Genomic DNA, 24222 nt, shown 5'->3' on the forward strand with positions numbered 1-24222 from the left:
GTTTTGAACGATACCATACCATGATAAAATATAAAACTTATTAGTGTAAGTATCAAATTTTATATCTCTATAATATAAATTAGAAATAAAATAAAATTATTATACAATATAATAATGTATATACTTTATTGACTTCCAGTTTGCTAAAAATGGGTTTTTACTGAAAATATGCTAAAATAAATACGAGCTGAGGGGGCAGACTAGTGAAAAAAAATCCGAGTGGAAAGGGTTAAGAGCTGCCTGACTGTCTGACATTATACAGATGTTCATTCCCTGGTACCCTCTGGTGAGGCCTAGGTTGGCACAGGCTAGGATACCATAGATTTCGGCTTGAAATATGGAGCAGTTCCGACCCAAACTGCCGCAAAGGGCAGTTCTAGGGGATTGACTAAACACTCCATATCCAGTTCTTCCCTTAATAAGCGAGCCATCCGTGTGCCAGACAAAGCTCTTTCTTATTGTTGGGATGTTATCTTGCGATTTCCACTCATCTCTGGAGTAGAAGTCAACAGAGAATGGCTTATTGAATACGAACTCCGTTCTCATTATGTCGGAGACCATTTCGAGAATAGCGCTTGGGTTTAGAGCTTCAGTGATGGCGCCATGGCTCGCGTTAGACGCGCCATTCCTCCACAAGCCAGCAACCATCAGCCGATAAGCTGACTTACGCGCTTCAGCTTTTATATGGACATCAAGAGGTAGAAGTCCTAAAGCCACCTCGAGGGTCGCTGAGGGACTGCTCCTGAATGCTCCGGTTGCAAAGATTGTGCCAAGCCTTTGTAAGCTTTCAAGCTTGGCTTTGGCAGTTACCTGATTCACCTTTGTCCACCAGACTAATGAACCATAAGTGATTTGAGGCCTTACAACTGCTTTGTAAAGCCATAGTGCTATATGGGGTTTTACGCCCCATGAGATTCCTGCAAGTCTCCTGGACGTCATGAGCGCCCACTTTGCTTTGTGCAGGATATTGTTAAGATGATCATTCCACGTAAGCTTATGGTCTAGAGTCAGTCCTAAATATTTAACTGTCTTTGACCACTCAAGCTGTGTGGATGCGAGTTTCAGCCTAGAAAGAGACTCTAGGTTCTTTTTCCTAGTGAATGGTACAACTACTGTCTTAGAGGGATTTACTTTCAGTCCCTCTCCCTGACACCAGTTGTGTACATGTTGAAGGTTGGTATTCATGATATCAACAACAACATTTGTATATTTTCCCTGTACCATAAGGACTATGTCGTCTGCATATCCTTGGACATAGATTCCATTGTTAGTAAGGTCCTCAAGTAGACCATCTACTACTAGATTCCACAGTAGAGGTGACAGGATGCCTCCTTGAGGACATCCCCTTGTAGGTGCGATCACAAGCGATTCTTCATTGAGATCGGCCCTGATCCGTCTGGAGCACAGCATGGCCCTAAGCCACCGGCACAGAGCTGGCTCGAGGCCACGTCGCTGTGCTCCACTTACCATCGCAGTGAATTTAGCATTGTCAAAAGCTTCTTCAATGTCTATGAAGGTGCACAATGCCAATTCCTTGGCGCACAGGCTATACTCAATCCTACTGACTAGTTGGTGCAGTGCTGATTCACAGGATTTGCCTTGCTGGTATGCATGTTGGTTGTGATGAAGGGGAGTGTTTGAGAGAAATCCCTTTCTCAGGTGCCTCTACATCAGTCTTTCTAATGTTTTCAGTAGAAACGAAGATAAACTGATGGGACGAAAAGATTTAGGGACAGAATAGTCTGCTCTCCCTTTTTTAGGGATGAAGACCACCCTGTTGAGACGCCAGACTTGTGGTATGTACCCATAAGCTAGGCTCGCCCTGAATAGTTCACATAGAAGGGTAAGGAGATTCTCCGGCCCTTGTTGAAGCAGGGCCGGAAAGATTCCATCCCCTCCTGCAGATTTGAAAGGGGCAAATTTAGAAATTGCCCATTTGGTTTTAGAGAGAGTGACAATCCTTCTGGCAATGGCCCAGCCACCACGATAAGCTCTTGGCCGTGAGCCTGCCTCATGGTTACCCGACGTTCCAGTGTCGTCATTCTCAAAGATACAATCAGGGAAGTGAGTCTCAAGGAGAAGTTTGAGGCTATCACTAGACCCGGAAGTGTGTTGACCTCCCTGGGACCTTAATGATCCCAAATGACCAGTTGGACCTGAGGCTAGTAAACGTTGCAGTCTAGCTGCCGCGCTTAACTCATTTACCTTCTGTGTAAACTGCCTCCAGGAACTTTGTTTTGCCTTTTTAATTGCTAGGCTGTATTCTGTTAGAGCTCTATGATAGGAGTCCCAGATACGGCTCCTTTTGCATTGATTGTACAGCTTCCTGACATTAGCCCTTTTGCGAGCGAGGTCCGCAGTCCACCACTTAGTATTGGTTCGACTCTTCCCCCGTCGCAATGGACAATTGTCATGGAAGCTATTGATTATAGCATTCTGCAGGTCAGAAGCTATCTGATCTATGTCTGTGAAGCATCGCACCCTTCCGCCTACCGATCCCAACTGTGACTGAAGGTCAGACTTATATCCCAACCAGTCAGTCCTCCTGGGAAGGCTTTCATATTACTATTCTGCTCATCAGTCATCTCAGAGAGTTTAGACTTGTCCTTTAAAAATAAACATTTATTAATTTATTGCCAGCGTGGAAATACAGCAAACATTAAATGAAAAAAGTATGTTTTATAAGATTTATCATTGGATTAAAATTGTTTTTGTATAGTTAGTTTGAATTGTATTAATTATTTTTTTATTTATGTTGTGTCAGTAAGTATATTATGTATAATGGGAAACATCAAGGCAGATTAAGTTCTTGTAATCAGCCTTTATTTTTGTTAATTTTAAACAGTTTTTTTTAGTTGTGGCCCTTAAAAATTCTATATAAAAATTCTATACAGACATGAAAAAATATATATTTGTTTTTATAGTTCCATGAGGAAATACAGTACTAATGCACTATACTGACCCCACCTACTTATTAAGAAATTGGGCACAGTTAGAGGAAAACAACATGTGTAGCAAGAATATGAATATATTTACAACAATGAACAGAGAAAAAAGATTGTGTCCATGATGTCCGTTAGCAACGCATCAAGCCTATGGCCTCTGGTCTCCACTACTGCCAACCGCAACACGTATTCCACCAAGTAGGTATCCGGATGATGCCGAGCAGTTCCCCTTTGTACCTTATTGCGCCACTTCGCACTACCCACATTCTTTCTACACGCTGTGTAATGGCCCCAATTTCGGGATCTACGAAGTTGTAGCTGTGGTTGACAGAAAAATGTTCAAATTCAGCACTTTCCATTTCACCAGTTTTGTATCCTTTCCAGCAGTCAGACATAATCGTAATACCTGGTTCAATATGCTCCAGAATAGCAGCCATAAGTGTAGCTGCACAACGGTTCGGTACCTTAACCAAAAATTTAGCATTAGTTTCCCTGCAGAGTCCGCCAAACACCCATGGTTCAGGCAGAACACGACCAACATTGTACTTGCGTCTGGTAAACAAGCTCTCGTCTATTTTATTGGTACGACCAATTTTCCCAACATTCTTTTATAAAACAGATTTAACACATACCTATCTCATGTAATTGTTTCAGTTCACTGTTTGTGAATGGACAATCCCAACTGTCGGTTACACCACTAAATACAACTTCATAGCATGTCCTCCTTCGCATAATTTCGTTACAGGCAGCAGACCTCACGATTGGAAAAACCCACGGCTTCTTCTGTAGACGGAAGCTCCCAAATCAGGATAGCAACGGCAATAGAATGACTGTACTGTCGCTGCGCAGTATGTGCCGGCGGCTTGTCAGGCAGTGACAGGCACACCACTGCCAGGTGTCTGACAGTAGCTTCCGCGCATGCTCTGCATGTCCACTTCTTAGTCTCCTGATCTAGCTTAGGTTAAGTTATGTTACGATAGTAATTTAACATAACATAACATAACCTTACTCAAACCAATTTGTAAAAAAGTGGTGGGATCCGTATAGTGCATAAGTACCGGAAATACTAATATTAAAAGCAGAAATTGTGGCCATCTTTGTATGAGGCTTTTGGGAAATACAATTTAATGACATGTTTTTATATTCAGTAGTTTACATAAATGATGCAACAAAGACATGGAAACTACTTCAGTAGTTTCATATACATCAGAACAATTTTCTCGAATCGTGTTTCATTAAAAAGTATAATTTCCTCAAGTTCCCCAAAAAGTTATCCAAACCAAAGTACAATATTGTACCATCATTATCCACCAACCACAATAATTGCACTATCAATCCTACTTAAAGTTCTTGGTAAAATTCTGTGATATTTGTGTTTACTTGTTTCATTTTTAGATTAAAGTTTGAGCAATCTTTGACACCATTGTATGATTTATGAAATTAATTTGGTTTTTTTTTTCGCTGCTCGTTTTCCTTTCAGAACTTTTCACCTGCTTCAATTTTGCTATTAAAGCCAGCCAACCCTTCCACTCTAATCTTTACTAATTGCAATTTTGGAAATTGTAAGCAGAAGAAGCAAGTCCTTAATCCAGCGTGAATATTGTGTTTCAGTTTTAAAAATGGCTCACTGACTCGAGAAAGAATTCAAGCTTCAACGAGCGAAGGTTCTTGGGACCAGTTCAACAATCATTTGAACAACACTCCACGTAGAAACTTTGGTAATTTCCAAATAAGTTTTATTTGTAACTAGCAGTAAATTTAGCTTGCATATGCAAACAAGATTGTGTTGATTGGTTAGGTTAGTGTGTCTCAAAGGATAACCTTATTAGCGTTCTTTAGTTAAATTTTGTTATTGGCATTGGATGATTTGAAAGGATAGTATGATTTCAGAAATGCCATTATTATACCTTTTGTAACTTAAAACTATGGCAAATGTCCAAAATCCCACTATCCTAATTAGTGTGCATAGCATTTTCCATTTGGTCCATTAAGGAGTACTGAGAAGTAATGTTTTCCTGATGTAATTTTTATACATACCAAAAGTGTTTGGACTTCTCCAGTTACCACGATAATCTTGCTGTACAAGTTCTAGTTCTGCGTAATAGTTTTATCAGGCGGTAGTGCATACATCTATCTGTGAGAGTTTGGTGTGTTTACTGCACAGTTATCTTTTTGACTAAATGTGCACTCAAAATAACATTAAAAGTAAAAATTATTATTAATCCAGCCTTTTATTCAGGTGATAAAATTGGAAATTTTAGTTGAACTGTACTTTTAACAAAACATTTTAGCAAATATTAAGTACACAGTATTTGGTAAGTCGTAAAATGCTGATATCAAAGACAAAGTTACTAGTAGATTTTAAGGGCGTTATAAAACCAATCTTAGTTGTTTTTTTTGTAGAAGTACATAATAAATAATTTAAAATATCATGGAAAGTAAAAATAGTATCTTAGTATACCTTTACCGCTGAAAGTTTTGTTCCTTGTCATAAAAGTAAATTAGAAACAAAACTCATATATGAAAATATTAGTTTGGAATATTTTGGCTAATTCCATAAGATTTTCATACCTTAATGTAGTTATAAAACAATAAAAATATATACGTTAACAAATAGGGTACTGTCTGCAAATTACTGATATATGAAAATATAAGTAAATCTGTTTATTTGGACTAAGTGATTAGTTTCTTTCCCTACAAAAAAAAATAATTTATAATGTTTATCCAAATCCATAATTGTTCAAATTAATGTCAGCGGCCATAGTGTATTAATATTGTTGTATTGTGCAGTTGGGCTCACACATTACACATGCAGACTAGGTATTGCCACTCAGCAAATGGGTGAGCTATTCAATTCACGAGCGACTCAGAATATTGTTTCAGAGGCCTGAAACGGTCAACGGCTCGTAGCATAAGAGCAGGTAGACAGAGCTGAGCAGTTCTGACTACCACCAACAAAACCTGAGCATCTGCTGGCCTCTTTTACAGGGTTGTAAAGTTTGCGGGTAGACGAGGTTCGAGGGGAGGGAGGGGCTGGTGGGTGAAGCGATGGTTGCGACTGGTGGTGGGTATCCAAACCACGTAAAACTGGGTACACTGGCTGTTCACACCCATCTCATAGGGATGATATATCTAGAAGGATCTATAATCAAGGCTTGTACTTAAACCTCATCCAAGGATAAAACTGTTTATCAATTAAGATATATGTAAGAAATGTCATGACAGTGCATTTTGTTTGTTTCATATAAATATGTAATTGGTGATGAGTGGGTGTAATTTTCATTTCTACTTCTAGTATGGTAAGGATAAGATTGATTATTTTGGCATCCGTAAACTGTCCAAAAATTTTTAAACCCTCATTTGTAGACTAGTCAGATATTTCCAAATTAAAATCATATGCATGAAGGCAGAGATTGCTTTGGACTATCCTTGAGGATGCCAAAGCTATGTTCTTTCTTTCAAAATCGTAGATTTTGATTCTTTTTTGTTGTCAAAGGGCCTAAAATTGACTTCTAACTGAATAGATTTTACATGAGATACTATTTTGAAACTCTGTTTATCGGGAATACGTGTGGATCTACATACTAGGATCTGTTTATCGGGAATACGTGTGGATCTACATACTAGGATCTGTTTATCGGGAATACGTGTGGATCTACATACTATTATCTGTTTATCGGAAATACGTGTGGATCTACATACTAGGATCTGTTTATCGGGAATACGTGTGGATCTACATACTAGGATCTGTAGTTTAAATATGATGCAGACCATCTTAAAATTCTTGTTCACACTCATCAGGATGTTAATTCCTGAATTAAAATTGAATGCTTAGCACTGTCAAACACCTCTGACATGCTTATAAAAATTCATACATTATGTTCTCTTTTGTCTGTTGAGTCTATAATTTATTATAGTTACTGATCAGTTACTACAAAACTCCTGTTGAACAACGCTAAAAGGCTATTATTTATTAAACATTTTATTGATTCATTGTAACAAAGTTTAATTTGCTTTTGATATTGTTGATTAAAATGCAATGATAATTACAACATATCTCCTGTCATCCTTTTTATAAATTGACACAAGTATTGAATTTCTTAGTTTGTCATGGAAAATACTGAAAATAAATGATAAGTTTATGAGATGCTGTAATATTGGACTGAAAATTCATCAAACCCAGTTGAACATTTATTCTTAAGGACATCTATTACTTTTTCAACCCCAGCTTCCTTTATTGGTTTAAACACGAGTGCTGGATATACATTTTTATATTACCTCCTAGTGTGTAATTAGCTTTTGAAAAACTAATGTTAATTGACTTACAGTTCTATTTGAATTAAGATTTCTGAAGTTATTATAGAAGTAAAAAGTCTTAAAAATAAATATGTATAGAAAACAAAACATGAAATTTTCCAATTAAGAGAAAATTGATAAAAATTATAATAAAAATATACAAAAGTGAAATCTTAATTACAGTAATCCTACAGTTGCTGTGTTAAGATGTAACATGTAGCATGCAATTCGATGTAGAAATAGAGTTTGCACACAGATCTCAAGAATTGCATTGTCATCCTCCATAAGGAAAAAGCCATCAAACACGCCAGCAAACAGTGCAAAGATGGTGTTCCGTTGCTATGATAACCAGTTTTGAATAGATAACAGGTTGCCGAGAATTGTCTGACATTCAGTTAACATTCTTACACATTTTTTCACTTGTTTTACAAACTACTGTGCACGATGAAGGACAAAAACTTGAATAGCGAGATTTGTTGACATACGTTAGTTAGAGTTATCTTTACCTTATGGGATTTCCTATAACACAGGTGGGAAGGGTTAAATGAAATTTTGGCTTTACTATTGCAAAAATTGACCTTCTTAGGTTTATGTCTTTGTTTTTAAGGGAGACACATTATCAGTCTTGAGTTGCCTTACTAGGATTAAATGCATCTGTTAACCACATATTTACATAATTTTTATTTTAAACCTCGGCATTAATTCAATTCTATTCAGTCTTAGAAATCATAGAATAGTTATTTATTTTGTGTTAAAAAAATTTTTTTTTTTTCAGAGTATTTTAGGGTGTTCTTTGATAATAACGGTTTTCCTTATAGTACGAGGGCTGTTTTTTAAGTAAGGGCCGTTCTCCTGTACACGGTAGTAGTTCGCGTTCCTGCCGTAACGAGCGTGCGCCCCGCCTCCCGGCATTCTTAGCAAACAACTTCATGCCAGTTGCAGCTCTGTAGCTAACCTGTATGCATTACTGTGGATCTTTAAAATGTTTAAGATTATCGAATCACCCGCCGCGTGTGAGATTCGGTCAGTGATACGATTTTTGACTGCAAGAAACATGTCGGCTGCTGACATTCACCGTCAGCTTTGTGAGGTGTATGGTGCCAAGGCAATGAGTGAAGGTAAAGTGCGGAAATGGGTCAGAGAATTTAAGATGGCCGCGAAAATGTCCACGATGAAGATCGCTCAGGCCGGCCATCTGTGATCACGGGAGATTTGATTACTGCAGTTGACGCAAAAATTCATGAGGACCGACGGTTCACAATAACCACTCTCTCTATGGAATTTCCTCAAGTGTCCAGGTCAGTACTGTACAAAATTGTGTCAGAAAACCTAAACTTTAAAAAATTGTGCTCAAGATGGGTACCCAAACTCCTCACTGAGGATCACAAAAAAAAGAGATTAAGCAGTTCTTTGACTTTCTTGACCCGCTACGACGAGGAAGGAGACGACATGTTGAGTCGAATTGTCACAGGAGATGAAACATGGGTATCCCATATCACTCCTGAATCAAAGCAACAGTCCATGGAATGGCGGCACACAACATCTCCAGTCAAAGTCAAAGCCAAGCAAACGCTGTCGCGGCGCAAAGTTATGGCAACTGTGTTCTGGGACAGGCGCGGTGTTTTGCTAGTGGACTTTATGCCGCGAGGAATGACGATTAACTCAGAAGCCTACTGCGCAACCCTGGCCAGTCTCCGACGCGCCATTCAGAACAAAAGACGCAGCATGCTGACAAAGGGAATTCTGCTCCTCCACGACAATGCAAGGCCTCACACCGCTGCTCGGACACAGGAAATGATCGACTCTTTTGGCTGGGAAGTTTTGAATCATCCGCCGTACAGTCCCGACCTTGCTCCGAGCGATTTCCACCTTTTTCGTTACTTGAAAAATCATCTTGGCGGGAAGCGCTACAATGACGACGAAGAAGTCAAGACGGCCGTGAACTCCTGGTTGTCAGAGCAGGTGGCAGATTTCTTTGAAGAGGGATTTCAAAACTTAGTTTTAAGATATGATAAGTGCCTTAACAAACAAGGCAACTATGTAGAAAAATAAAGAAAAGTATGCAGATTCTGAAAATAAATGTATTTTGAAAAAAATCATTGTTGTTTATTTACAAAAAAAAAATGGCCCTTACTTAAAAAACAGCCCTCGTATTTATTTTCTCATCAGTTTTAGGGTATTTCTTTTCTTATTTTAATCATGTAACTTTTTTATTGTTTTCATTATTTTGTAACGAATTATGATTATTGTGATATAATCGCTTAGCTTTGATTTAAAAATGTCTATGAACTTGTGCAAGTGTTTTCCCTGTATTCATAATTTCTTGCATGTAAAGAGAAATATTAAATCGATATGTCTTAATTTTGCTAAGGTGTTTTGTATTGCATATAATTTTAGATTGCATTTTTAAAATGGTAATTGAACATTATTTTTATGATTATTATATATGGTTTGGAGTTTCTCCTGAGACAGATAAGTTTACAAATGGCTGATAAAGCATTTTAATGGTGCCCTAATTTACTAAATACCCAAGCAAAGTTGATTTTTCTTCCTTTTTTTGTTATTTTAGTATTGCCTATTAATAATTTGTTATGCATAATATGAAAAAAAGAAACTAAGGTAGTAATTAGGATTTGTGCTTGTCCTAAACTAAATCTGTTTAAAAGTACTAAAGATAATTTTTTGGGGATCTATATTCTCGATTATTTTCAGTATGGCATTTATTTAACTGTAAGATGTTCTCGTTCTTAGAACTGAATCATGTATTTGTGTGTACAAAGGCTTAGTTAAATTTCTCATTATCCATTATCTCTTTTTCTTTTTAGTTTCAGGTTAGATGAAGTTTTCTGTAAGTGAGTGCTTGAGAGTCCCTATTTTATAAAAACTAGTGTTTGAGTTATGTGGTTAAGCTGTGATTAGTTTATATTGATTATCAATGCATTCAGTTGAAGTGCATGAACAAAAATTCTAAAAAAGTTTGTGGTGAAATGTATAAATGTATGTTTATGTCTGCACAGGTCTGTATTATGGATGCCCAGGAAATAATTCCTTTCGTCCAAGGTGATTTCAGATTGGATAGAGCATATAATGCTGTTACTAAGTTTAATAATACAGAAGTCCGAGCTCTTCTAGAAGGCCAATTCATCTCTAAGAGAGCCCATGCAAAAGACATGGGCTTTGTTATAGGTAAGTTTAAACATGTTTTAAATAAAATTGTTGTCTTCCTGAAAAAAATTATTAAAATGATTTTAGCAATAAGGATGATAAATCAGCACTAAGTAAAAAGGATGATTAGTCTCACGTTATAGACAGAACTGTACCCTATATAGTAAGTGTAGAAAAGATGTGAACCAATGTAAACAGTAAGAACAATAGAATGGCACTATTGTCTATACAGAGATACCACATTTATGAATTACAATAATGATATTCTTTCTCTTCAGCATTTGATAAGTTACAATTTAGTAAAATCAAAGTGGTTTCGTGATAATAGGTGGTTTAATGAACATCAGGAAACTTTAAGTATTTAGAGTCTAACAGGTATTAGCGGTTTCTGCAACAGTCAAACTTCTAAAAGTTAAAGTTTCAATGACTGAGTTTAGGTCATAAACTTTCAAGCAAGCACATACTTATCTTATTCTAATAAGGTTTCTAGAGAGCTCACTTTCTTAACTTTCTAGGTATTCAGCTAGAAAACTAAATAGTTTATGCCGGTTCCAAGCCCATTAAGGAGACATCTGTCCCATCACTGAATAAGTTGGCTTGATTTGACAAGCCAGGACACGTGGTTAACATACACCTTATTAGTTGGCCTTAGGAATGCACAGCATTTCGCAGTCTCCTTCAGTAACCTGGGTAGTGAACTGATGTGACTATGTTCTATTCAATGTGTGTCATAAGCAAGCCACTTTAATTCTCGACCAGATAGTGTTTCATGGATGCAGAGGTAAGCACTCTGTAATACAGTAAGAAAGCCCCATTCCATTATGTATTCCAGGACAGGCCCACTGTGAGGCACAAAAAGTGCTAGACAATGAATAGATTATATACTTCAATAATTTATAAATTATAGGAAGGCTTCACTTTTTGCTCTTCTAAGTAAAATTTCAGTCCACTGTGTGTAATAAATGCAAGAATATCTTGCAACACAATCTAGACAGTTCATTTATATGATGATATTGCCATAGGGTTACATCATAAAAAGTTTGTGTGACAGAATATAACTTGCATCTGGTTTTGCTGCCCCCAGAAACCCATCTGATTTTGCCTGCAGCAAAGACCTTAGTTTCTCTCAAGCAGAATTAGCTTGGTTCCATTTTAACAATTGGATAGCTGATTAATCTTAAGGCCAGCTGATCTGAAAGTGCTTTACTGATTGGACACCGTGATTATCTGGTTTAAAAATAAAACTGGATTGATGTTATAAAATTGTTTTTACTTCCTCACAATTTTACTACTATCTTCTTCAATATACCTCCCTCCACAATGTCTTGATGAGACTGAGTGTTTAGGAGTAGGTATATCAAATGATAGCTGAACAGGACAATGAGTCACCCTGGTGGCTACTCCATTCCAATGGCTTCCTTTAAATACATACAAGTTAGAAGTACACCGACCACATGTCAAAGTAACAGCTGATTTAACTAAGGATAGAATGAGGGACATGCTCAATCATCGATCTTGAATGTAGAAACAGATTAATGCAAAATTCCAAGTATATAGCATTATTTCTCAATATATACTGTGCACAGACTGAAGTGAAATTTTGTCAACCCCTGAGAATAATACTGACACTTGTAATAATTATCATCTTTATAATTCCCGCAATTTTGTATATGAGGTAAGACTGTACGCCCGCTATCTATTAACCTTCTTGCAGTCATGAGACTTAATTCAACTTGTGCAACTCGTACCATTGTAAGTCAAATGACTCAAATTGACTGATAACTTGAGCTGATGACTGCTGGTCTCTATTAGTAATATCTTTAATTACGGATGGTCTGCTACCACAAGAATATGTTTTTCATATGTAATTTGTTAATAGTCATTTTACATATTTTAGCAGTTTGTAACTAAAAACATGACCAGATAGATACAATGGTTCATAGTCAAGTAACAGGGTTCTAAAGTACTATGAATGCTTGGATGTGACTAGGAGAAGATTAATGTACAAGAATAGTTATTGAGTACTAGGTTAGCAAATTAACTATAGTTTAGATTCAAATTTAATAATAGCGATTAAAAAACAAGATACTATTAATATTGAATTGATAATAGAATTTAAAACGTAAAATATTAACAATAACAACAGAAAAATTATTTCTTTCAGGCAAGGACACCAGAGTACATGTTACTGGTAGAGAATCCAGTAATATTCATATACTTCAAGTTTTGGCTGATTGTTTTAAAACTAATGTTTACTCTCTGGTAAGTAGTTAAGTATATATTTTTGCTCCATTAAAGAATATCATTAATCCTTCCCACGCCTTAGACGGATATATTAGAATGGTAAACTTCACCAAAACGTCAAATACAGTTATATCCAATATTATAGATACCTCTTGGAGAGTCTTTTAGTTCACTAAAAAAGGCCTTCGAAATGCCCTGTGTACGTTCGATGCTTATTGTGGTCCCCAACGAAGTATTTATAAACGACCTTCACTCTGTGGCAGGGAGAAGGGAGCACCATTTGTCTAACTCTGACCAACTGCTCATCAGTTCTGAGTCTCCTACAGAGCCATAACCAAACATCCGAGGTGTGTAATACTGCTATCCCTGTTGTCACGAGTGCCCGTCTACTACGTATCTTACATTATTTTACATCGTGTGGAAATGTTGTGATTGGTTTGAAATATTTATCTTGTTTTATAATAAAATGTAATTAAACTTTTCAGTTAATGGATATATTAGAGGCGTGCAAAGGGTTAAATATTCTGATAATAGTTAGTTCATCATAGTAAGTTTAATAAACAATAGCATAAGTAATTTTAACGGTTTATTTGATTTTATTAAAGAGATACTTAATTTTAACTTCATATGCTTTATTACTTGATAGAGATAGTATGGATGCTTCCTAAGTGAGTTATTTCTCTGTTCCTGAGTTTAAACAGTATAAATAATTGTTTAATGTAAATGTAGTTTACAAAATGTGCCACACATAACATAAAATCAGGATTAACAATTTTATATGGATTAGTTTAAAAAAAAGGACATTGGTCAAATCCGATACTCAACACATCAACACTTAATGGGCATATGTGTATGTATATACGTGTTTGGCTCTGTAAATTCTTGGCCAAATCTCATCAAACTATCTTTTCTATATGCAAAAAAAAAACCATAATATTGAGGAACTGAGCAAACGTACTAAAAGTCGTATCAACCACTCATAAAATGTAACTTCATTACATTTGTTATTATGACACACGTTAAAATGTAATATGATTTTTCTCAGTATGTTTACAATTCTGTTTATTCTGTGATTTTCTCGTTGCAATCATGGTTAACCATAAGACTGATGTAAAAATGTTCGCTAACCCTCAGCCAAATCCCATGGAGTGACACGCACCATCATCAAACTCGATGTCACCTAAATAGAAATGAATTTTCATTTATAGTCTTTAGGTCAGTTGGTATTGAGATATGGTGTGGCCTGACAGACAGACAGAAGAGATTTGCCAGCCCTTCTTGAGTAGTAGGCTTTATTAACAGTCAGCCAACAATACAAAATATCTAATATATGACTATCAACATATAGTACAGTGTATATTCTGTGTAAAATAAGCATAAAATCCTAACCAAATAATTAGTTAATAATTACGGTACTTTGCCAACTTACTCTTCAATATACAACAGATAAAGTCAACACTGCGATCTAGCGGTTAAACTGAACTACATTGCATAAAATGTTGGATAGAGATCCTTTAGTCTTATAACTGATATAGTGATGTATGTCTAGAAGTACAAAGCTAGCGGAAGTCTTATATGTCTAGGCTAATGGGGCAAAAATGACAGAAAAACTTGTCAGCATTTCACTACAGTAAACAGTATGAATGGAAGTATTTCAGTGATCAATGAAATAACTATACTAACCTTTGGAATAAACATTTTCCTTTGTGGGCACTCACAGCGTGCTTAAACCCCCAATTTTTAAAGACCATATCGAGTATACTGCAATTCAACCAAAGAATAACAATTTTGGTAATTTTCGTAAACATGATTGTAGAATGACAGCATTGAAGATAATGTTAATTATTTTAGAGAATATTGTAATACAATACAAAATTTTTTTCTTCTTTTGTGTGGTCACATAACACCATGTACAGTAATTAACCCAAGAATAACAATTTTGGCTTAAACTAAATCTGTTTAAAAGTACTAAAGATAATTTTTTGGGGATCTATATTCTCGATTATTTTCAGTATGGCATTTATTTAACTGTAAGATGTTCTCGTTCTTAGAACTGAATCATGTATTTGTGTGTACAAAGGCTTAGTTAAATTTCTCATTATCCATTATCTCTTTTTCTTTTTAGTTTCAGGTTAGATGAAGTTTTCTGTAAGTGAGTGCTTGAGAGTCCCTATTTTATAAAAACTAGTGTTTGAGTTATGTGGTTAAGCTGTGATTAGTTTATATTGATTATCAATGCATTCAGTTGAAGTGCATGAACAAAAATTCTAAAAAAGTTTGTGGTGAAATGTATAAATGTATGTTTATGTCTGCACAGGTCTGTATTATGGATGCCCAGGAAATAATTCCTTTCGTCCAAGGTGATTTCAGATGGGATAGAGCATATAATGCTGTTACTAAGTTTAATAATACAGAAGTCCGAGCTCTTCTAGAAGGCCAATTCATCTCTAAGAGAGCCCATGCAAAAGACATGGGCTTGGTTATAGGTAAGTTTAAACATGTTTTAAATAAAATTGTTGTCTTCCTGAAAAAAATTATTAAAATGATTTTAGCAATAAGGATGATAAATCAGCACTAAGTAAAAAGGATGATTAGTCTCACGTTATAGACAGAACTGTACCCTATATAGTAAGTGTAGAAAAGATGTGAACCAATGTAAACAGTAAGAACAATAGAATGGCACTATTGTCTATACAGAGATACCACATTTATGAATTACAATAATGATATTCTTTCTCTTCAGCATTTGATAAGTTACAATTTAGTAAAATCAAAGTGGTTTCGTGATAATAGGTGGTTTAATGAACATCAGGAAACTTTAAGTATTTAGAGTCTAACAGGTATTAGCGGTTTCTGCAACAGTCAAACTTCTAAAAGTTAAAGTTTCAATGACTGAGTTTAGGTCATAAACTTTCAAGCAAGCACATACTTATCTTATTCTAATAAGGTTTCTAGAGAGCTCACTTTCTTAACTTTCTAGGTATTCAGCTAGAAAACTAAATAGTTTATGCCGGTTCCAAGCCCATTAAGGAGACATCTGTCCCATCACTGAATAAGTTGGCTTGATTTGACAAGCCAGGACACGTGGTTAACATACACCTTATTAGTTGGCCTTAGGAATGCACAGCATTTCGCAGTCTCCTTCAGTAACCTGGGTAGTGAACTGATGTGACTATGTTCTATTCAATGTGTGTCATAAGCAAGCCACTTTAATTCTCGACCAGATAGTGTTTCATGGATGCAGAGGTAAGCACTCTGTAATACAGTAAGAAAGCCCCATTCCATTATGTATTCCAGGACAGGCCCACTGTGAGGCACAAAAAGTGCTAGACAATGAATAGATTATATACTTCAATAATTTATAAATTATAGGAAGGCTTCACTTTTTGCTCTTCTAAGTAAAATTTCAGTCCACTGTGTGTAATAAATGCAAGAATATCTTGCAACACAATCTAGACAGTTCATTTATATGATGATATTGCCATAGGGTTACATCATAAAAAGTTTGTGTGACAGAATATAACTTGCATCTGGTTTTGCTGCCCCCAGAAACCCATCTGATTTTGCCTGCAGCAAAGACCTTAGTTTCTCTCAAGCAGAATTAGCTTGGTTCCATTTTAACAATTGGATAGCTGATTAATCTTAAGGCCAGCTGATCTGAAAGTGCTTTACTGATTGGACACCGTGATTATCTGGTTTAAAAATAAAACTGGATTGATGTTATAAAATTGTTTTTACTTCCTAACAATTTTACTACTATCTTCTTCAATATACCTCCCTCCACAATGTCTTGATGAGACTGAGTGTTTAGGAGTAGGTATATCAAATGATAGCTGAACAGGACAATGAGTCACCCTGGTGGCTACTCCATTCCAATGGCTTCCTTTAAATACATACAAGTTAGAAGTACACCGACCACATGTCAAAGTAACAGCTGATTTAACTAAGGATAGAATGAGGGACATGCTCAATCATCGATCTTGAATGTAGAAACAGATTAATGCAAAATTCCAAGTATATAGCATTATTTCTCAATATATACTGTGCACAGACTGAAGTGAAATTTTGTCAACCCCTGAGAATAATACTGACACTTGTAATTATCATCTTTATAATTCCCGAAATTTTGTATATGAGGTAAGACTGTACGCCCGCTATCTATTAACCTTCTTGCAGTCATGAGACTTAATTCAACTTGTGCAACTCGTACCATTGTAAGTCAAATGACTCAAATTGACTGATAACTTGAGCTGATGACTGCTGGTCTCTATTAGTAATATCTTTAATTACGGATGGTCTGCTACCACAAGAATATGTTTTTCATATGTAATTTGTTAATAGTCATTTTACATATTTTAGCAGTTTGTAACTAAAAACATGACCAGATAGATACAATGGTTCATAGTCAAGTAACAGGGTTCTAAAGTACTATGAATGCTTGGATGTGACTAGGAGAAGATTAATGTACAAGAATAGTTATTGAGTACTAGGTTAGCAAATTAACTATAGTTTAGATTCAAATTTAATAATAGCGATTAAAAAACAAGATACTATTAATATTGAATTGATAATAGAATTTAAAACGTAAAATATTAACAATAACAACAGAAAAATTATTTCTTTCAGGCAAGGACACCAGAGTACATGTTACTGGTAGAGAATCCAGTAATATTCATATACTTCAAGTTTTGGCTGATTGTTTTAAAACTAATGTTTACTCTCTGGTAAGTAGTTAAGTATATATTTTTGCTCCATTAAAGAATATCATTAATCCTTCCCACGCCTTAGACGGATATATTAGAATGGTAAACTTCACCAAAACGTCAAATACAGTTATATCCAATATTATAGATACCTCTTGGAGAGTCTTTTAGTTCACTAAAAAAGGCCTTCGAAATGCCCTGTGTACGTTCGATGCTTATTGTGGTCCCCAACGAAGTATTTATAAACGACCTTCACTCTGTGGCAGGGAGAAGGGAGCACCATTTGTCTAACTCTGACCAACTGCTCATCAGTTCTGAGTCTCCTACAGAGCCATAACCAAACATCCGAGGTGTGTAATACTGCTATCCCTGTTGTCACGAGTGCCCGTCTACTACGTATCTTACATTATTTTACATCGTGTGGAAATGTTGTGATTGGTTTGAAATATTTATCTTGTTTTATAATAAAATGTAATTAAACTTTTCAGTTAATGGATATATTAGAGGCGTGCAAAGGGTTAAATATTCTGATAATAGTTAGTTCATCATAGTAAGTTTAATAAACAATAGCATAAGTAATTTTAAAACGGTTTATTTGATTTTATTAAAGAGATACTTAATTTTAACTTCATATGCTTTATTACTTGATAGAGATAGTATGGATGCTTCCTAAGTGAGTTATTTCTCTGTTCCTGAGTTTAAACAGTATAAATAATTGTTTAATGTAAATGTAGTTTACAAAATGTGCCACACATAACATAAAATCAGGATTAACAATTTTATATGGATTAGTTTAAAAAAAAGGACATTGGTCAAATCCGATACTCAACACATCAACACTTAATGGGCATATGTGTATGTATATACGTGTTTGGCTCTGTAAATTCTTGGCCAAATCTCATCAAACTATCTTTTCTATATGCAAAAAAAACCATAATATTGAGGAACTGAGCAAACGTACTAAAAGTCGTATCAACCACTCATAAAATGTAACTTCATTACATTTGTTATTATGACACACGTTAATATGTAATATGATTTTTCTCAGTATGTTTACAATTCTGTTTATTCTGTGATTTTCTCGTTGCAATCATGGTTAACCATAAGACTGATGTAAAAATGTTCGCTAACCCTCAGCCAAATCCCATGGAGTGACATGCACCATCATCAAACTCGATGTCACCTAAATAGAAATGAATTTTCATTTATAGTCTTTAGGTCAGTTGGTATTGAGATATGGTGTGGCCTGACAGACAGACAGAAGAGATTTGCCAGCCCTTCTTGAGTAGTAGGCTTTATTAACAGTCAGCCAACAATACAAAATATCTAATATATGACTATCAACATATAGTACAGTGTATATTCTGTGTAAAATAAGCATAAAATCCTAACCAAATAATTAGTTAATAATTACGGTACTTTGCCAACTTACTCTTCAATATACAACAGATAAAGTCAACACTGCGATCTAGCGGTTAAACTGAACTACATTGCATAAAATGTTGGATAGAGATCCTTTAGTCTTATAACTGATATAGTGATGTATGTCTAGAAGTACAAAGCTAGCGGAAGTCTTATATGTCTAGGCTAATGGGGCAAAAACTGACAGAAAAACTTGTCAGCATTTCACTACAGTAAACAGTATGAATGGAAGTATTTCAGTGATCAATGAAATAACTATACTAACCTTTGGAATAAACATTTTCCTTTGTGGGCACTCACAGCGTGCTTAAACCCCCAATTTTTAAAGACCATATCGAGTATACTTCAATTCAACCAAAGAATAACAATTTTGGTAATTTTCGTAAACATGATTGTAGAATGACAGCATTGAAGATAATGTTAATTATTTTAGAGAATATTGTAATACAATACAAAATTTTTTTCTTCTTTTGTGTGGTCACATAACACCATGTACAGTAATTAACCCAAGAATAACAATTTTGGCTTAAACTAAATCTGTTTAAAAGTACTAAAGATAATTTTTTGGGGATCTATATTCTCGATTATTTTCAGTATGGCATTTATTTAACTGTAAGATGTTCTCGTTCTTAGAACTGAATCATGTATTTGTGTGTACAAAGGCTTAGTTAAATTTCTCATTATCCATTATCTCTTTTTCTTTTTAGTTTCAGGTTAGATGAAGTTTTCTGTAAGTGAGTGCTTGAGAGTCCCTATTTTATAAAAACTAGTGTTTGAGTTATGTGGTTAAGCTGTGATTAGTTTATATTGATTATCAATGCATTCAGTTGAAGTGCATGAACAAAAATTCTAAAAAAGTTTGTGGTGAAATGTATAAATGTATGTTTATGTCTGCACAGGTCTGTATTATGGATGCCCAGGAAATAATTCCTTTCGTCCAAGGTGATTTCAGATGGGATAGAGCATATAATGCTGTTACTAAGTTTAATAATACAGAAGTCCGAGCTCTTCTAGAAGGCCAATTCATCTCTAAGAGAGCCCATGCAAAAGACATGGGCTTGGTTATAGGTAAGTTTAAACATGTTTTAAATAAAATTGTTGTCTTCCTGAAAAAAATTATTAAAATGATTTTAGCAATAAGGATGATAAATCAGCACTAAGTAAAAAGGATGATTAGTCTCACGTTATAGACAGAACTGTACCCTATATAGTAAGTGTAGAAAAGATGTGAACCAATGTAAACAGTAAGAACAATAGAATGGCACTATTGTCTATACAGAGATACCACATTTATGAATTACAATAATGATATTCTTTCTCTTCAGCATTTGATAAGTTACAATTTAGTAAAATCAAAGTGGTTTCGTGATAATAGGTGGTTTAATGAACATCAGGAAACTTTAAGTATTTAGAGTCTAACAGGTATTAGCGGTTTCTGCAACAGTCAAACTTCTAAAAGTTAAAGTTTCAATGACTGAGTTTAGGTCATAAACTTTCAAGCAAGCACATACTTATCTTATTCTAATAAGGTTTCTAGAGAGCTCACTTTCTTAACTTTCTAGGTATTCAGCTAGAAAACTAAATAGTTTATGCCGGTTCCAAGCCCATTAAGGAGACATCTGTCCCATCACTGAATAAGTTGGCTTGATTTGACAAGCCAGGACACGTGGTTAACATACACCTTATTAGTTGGCCTTAGGAATGCACAGCATTTCGCAGTCTCCTTCAGTAACCTGGGTAGTGAACTGATGTGACTATGTTCTATTCAATGTGTGTCATAAGCAAGCCACTTTAATTCTCGACCAGATAGTGTTTCATGGATGCAGAGGTAAGCACTCTGTAATACAGTAAGAAAGCCCCATTCCATTATGTATTCCAGGACAGGCCCACTGTGAGGCACAAAAAGTGCTAGACAATGAATAGATTATATACTTCAATAATTTATAAATTATAGGAAGGCTTCACTTTTTGCTCTTCTAAGTAAAATTTCAGTCCACTGTGTGTAATAAATGCAAGAATATCTTGCAACACAATCTAGACAGTTCATTTATATGATGATATTGCCATAGGGTTACATCATAAAAAGTTTGTGTGACAGAATATAACTTGCATCTGGTTTTGCTGCCCCCAGAAACCCATCTGATTTTGCCTGCAGCAAAGACCTTAGTTTCTCTCAAGCAGAATTAGCTTGGTTCCATTTTAACAATTGGATAGCTGATTAATCTTAAGGCCAGCTGATCTGAAAGTGCTTTACTGATTGGACACCGTGATTATCTGGTTTAAAAATAAAACTGGATTGATGTTATAAAATTGTTTTTACTTCCTAACAATTTTACTACTATCTTCTTCAATATACCTCCCTCCACAATGTCTTGATGAGACTGAGTGTTTAGGAGTAGGTATATCAAATGATAGCTGAACAGGACAATGAGTCACCCTGGTGGCTACTCCATTCCAATGGCTTCCTTTAAATACATACAAGTTAGAAGTACACCGACCACATGTCAAAGTAACAGCTGATTTAACTAAGGATAGAATGAGGGACATGCTCAATCATCGATCTTGAATGTAGAAACAGATTAATGCAAAATTCCAAGTATATAGCATTATTTCTCAATATATACTGTGCACAGACTGAAGTGAAATTTTGTCAACCCCTGAGAATAATACTGACACTTGTAATAATTATCATCTTTATAATTCCCGAAATTTTGTATATGAGGTAAGACTGTACGCCCGCTATCTATTAACCTTCTTGCAGTCATGAGACTTAATTCAACTTGTGCAACTCGTACCATTGTAAGTCAAATGACTCAAATTGACTGATAACTTGAGCTGATGACTGCTGGTCTCTATTAGTAATATCTTTAATTACGGATGGTCTGCTACCACAAGAATATGTTTTTCATATGTAATTTGTTAATAGTCATTTTACATATTTTAGCAGTTTGTAACTAAAAACATGACCAGATAGATACAATGGTTCATAGTCAAGTAACAGGGTTCTAAAGTACTATGAATGCTTGGATGTGACTAGGAGAAGATTAATGTACAAGAATAGTTATTGAGTACTAGGTTAGCAAATTAACTATAGTTTAGATTCAAATTTAATAATAGCGATTAAAAAACAAGATACTATTAATATTGAATTGATAATAGAATTTAAAACGTAAAATATTAACAATAACAACAGAAAAATTATTTCTTTCAGGCAAGGACACCAGAGTACATGTTACTGGTAGAGAATCCAGTAATATTCATATACTTCAAGTTTTGGCTGATTGTTTTAAAACTAATGTTTACTCTCTGGTAAGTAGTTAAGTATATATTTTTGCTCCATTAAAGAATATCATTAATCCTTCCCACGCCTTAGACGGATATATTAGAATGGTAAACTTCACCAAAACGTCAAATACAGTTATATCCAATATTATAGATACCTCTTGGAGAGTCTTTTAGTTCACTAAAAAAGGCCTTCGAAATGCCCTGTGTACGTTCGATGCTTATTGTGGTCCCCAACGAAGTATTTATAAACGACCTTCACTCTGTGGCAGGGAGAAGGGAGCACCATTTGTCTAACTCTGACCAACTGCTCATCAGTTCTGAGTCTCCTACAGAGCCATAACCAAACATCCGAGGTGTGTAATACTGCTATCCCTGTTGTCACGAGTGCCCGTCTACTACGTATCTTACATTATTTTACATCGTGTGGAAATGTTGTGATTGGTTTGAAATATTTATCTTGTTTTATAATAAAATGTAATTAAACTTTTCAGTTAATGGATATATTAGAGGCGTGCAAAGGGTTAAATATTCTGATAATAGTTAGTTCATCATAGTAAGTTTAATAAACAATAGCATAAGTAATTTTAACGGTTTATTTGATTTTATTAAAGAGATACTTAATTTTAACTTCATATGCTTTATTACTTGATAGAGATAGTATGGATGCTTCCTAAGTGAGTTATTTCTCTGTTCCTGAAATTAAACAGTATAAATAATTGTTTAAATGTAAATGTAGTTTACAAAATGTGCCAAACATAACATAAAATCAGGATTAAAAATTTTATATGGATTAGTTTAAAAAAAAGGACATTGGTCAAATCCGATACTCAACACATCAACACTTAATGGGCATATGTGTATGTATATACGTGTTTGGCTCTGTAAATTCTTGGCCAAATCTCATCAAACTATCTTTTCTATATGCAAAAAAAAACCATAATATTGAGGAACTGAGCAAACGTACTAAAAGTCGTATCAACCACTCATAAAATGTAACTTCATTACATTTGTTATTATGACACACGTTAAAATGTAATATGATTTTTCTCAGTATGTTTACAATTCTGTTTATTCTGTGATTTTCTCGTTGCAATCATGGTTAACCATAAGACTGATGTAAAAATGTTCGCTAACCCTCAGCCAAATCCCATGGAGTGACACGCACCATCATCAAACTCGATGTCACCTAAATAGAAATGAATTTTCATTTATAGTCTTTAGGTCAGTTGGTATTGAGATATGGTGTGGCCTGACAGACAGACAGAAGAGATTTGCCAGCCCTTCTTGAGTAGTAGGCTTTATTAACAGTCAGCCAACAATACAAAATATCTAATATATGACTATCAACATATAGTACAGTGTATATTCTGTGTAAAATAAGCATAAAATCCTAACCAAATAATTAGTTGATAATTACGGTACTTTGCCAACTTACTCTTCAATATACAACAGATAAAGTCAACACTGCGATCTAGCGGTTAAACTGAACTACATTGCATAAAATGTTGGATAGAGATCCTTTAGTCTTATAACTGATATAGTGATGTATGTCTAGAAGTACAAAGCTAGCGGAAGTCTTATATGTCTAGGCTAATGGGGCAAAAATGACAGAAAAACTTGTCAGCATTTCACTACAGTAAACAGTATGAATGGAAGTATTTCAGTGAACAATGAAATAACTATACTAACCTTTGGAATAAACATTTTCCTTTGTGGGCACTCACAGCGTGCTTAAACCCCCAATTTTTAAAGACCATATCGAGTATACTTCAATTCAACCAAAGAATAACAATTTTGGTAATTTTCGTAAACATGATTGTAGAATGACAGCATTGAAGATAATGTTAATTATTTTAGAGAATATTGTAATACAATACAAAATTTTTTCTTCTTTTGTGTGGTCACATAACACCATGTACAGTAATTAACCCAAGAATAACAATTTTGGCTTAAACTAAATCTGTTTAAAAGTACTAAAGATAATTTTTTGGGGATCTATATTCTCGATTATTTTCAGTATGGCATTTATTTAACTGTAAGATGTTCTCGTTCTTAGAACTGAATCATGTATTTGTGTGTACAAAGGCTTAGTTAAATTTCTCATTATCCATTATCTCTTTTTCTTTTTAGTTTCAGGTTAGATGAAGTTTTCTGTAAGTGAG

General features: G+C 34.9%; 1 protein-coding gene across 2 annotated transcripts in view; it reads left to right on the forward strand.

Moving 5' to 3' along the window:
• Positions 1 to 24222, forward strand: part of LOC124368908 — a 77941-nt gene that overhangs the window by 12377 nt on the left and 41342 nt on the right. For both annotated transcript variants that reach the window (XM_046826435.1, XM_046826436.1), the window contains exons 2-8: positions 4557 to 4663; positions 10259 to 10427; positions 12571 to 12668; positions 14968 to 15136; positions 17277 to 17374; positions 19675 to 19843; positions 21987 to 22084. In XM_046826435.1, coding sequence (XP_046682391.1) covers positions 10268 to 10427; positions 12571 to 12668; positions 14968 to 15136; positions 17277 to 17374; positions 19675 to 19843; positions 21987 to 22084 — 792 coding nt within the window. In that variant the 5' untranslated portion in view covers positions 4557 to 4663; positions 10259 to 10267. The remainder of the gene's footprint in view (positions 1 to 4556; positions 4664 to 10258; positions 10428 to 12570; positions 12669 to 14967; positions 15137 to 17276; positions 17375 to 19674; positions 19844 to 21986; positions 22085 to 24222) is intronic.

Source organism: Homalodisca vitripennis, chromosome X (assembly GCF_021130785.1).
Source record: "Homalodisca vitripennis isolate AUS2020 chromosome X, UT_GWSS_2.1, whole genome shotgun sequence".
Classification (NCBI taxonomy): Eukaryota; Metazoa; Arthropoda; class Insecta; order Hemiptera; family Cicadellidae; genus Homalodisca; species Homalodisca vitripennis.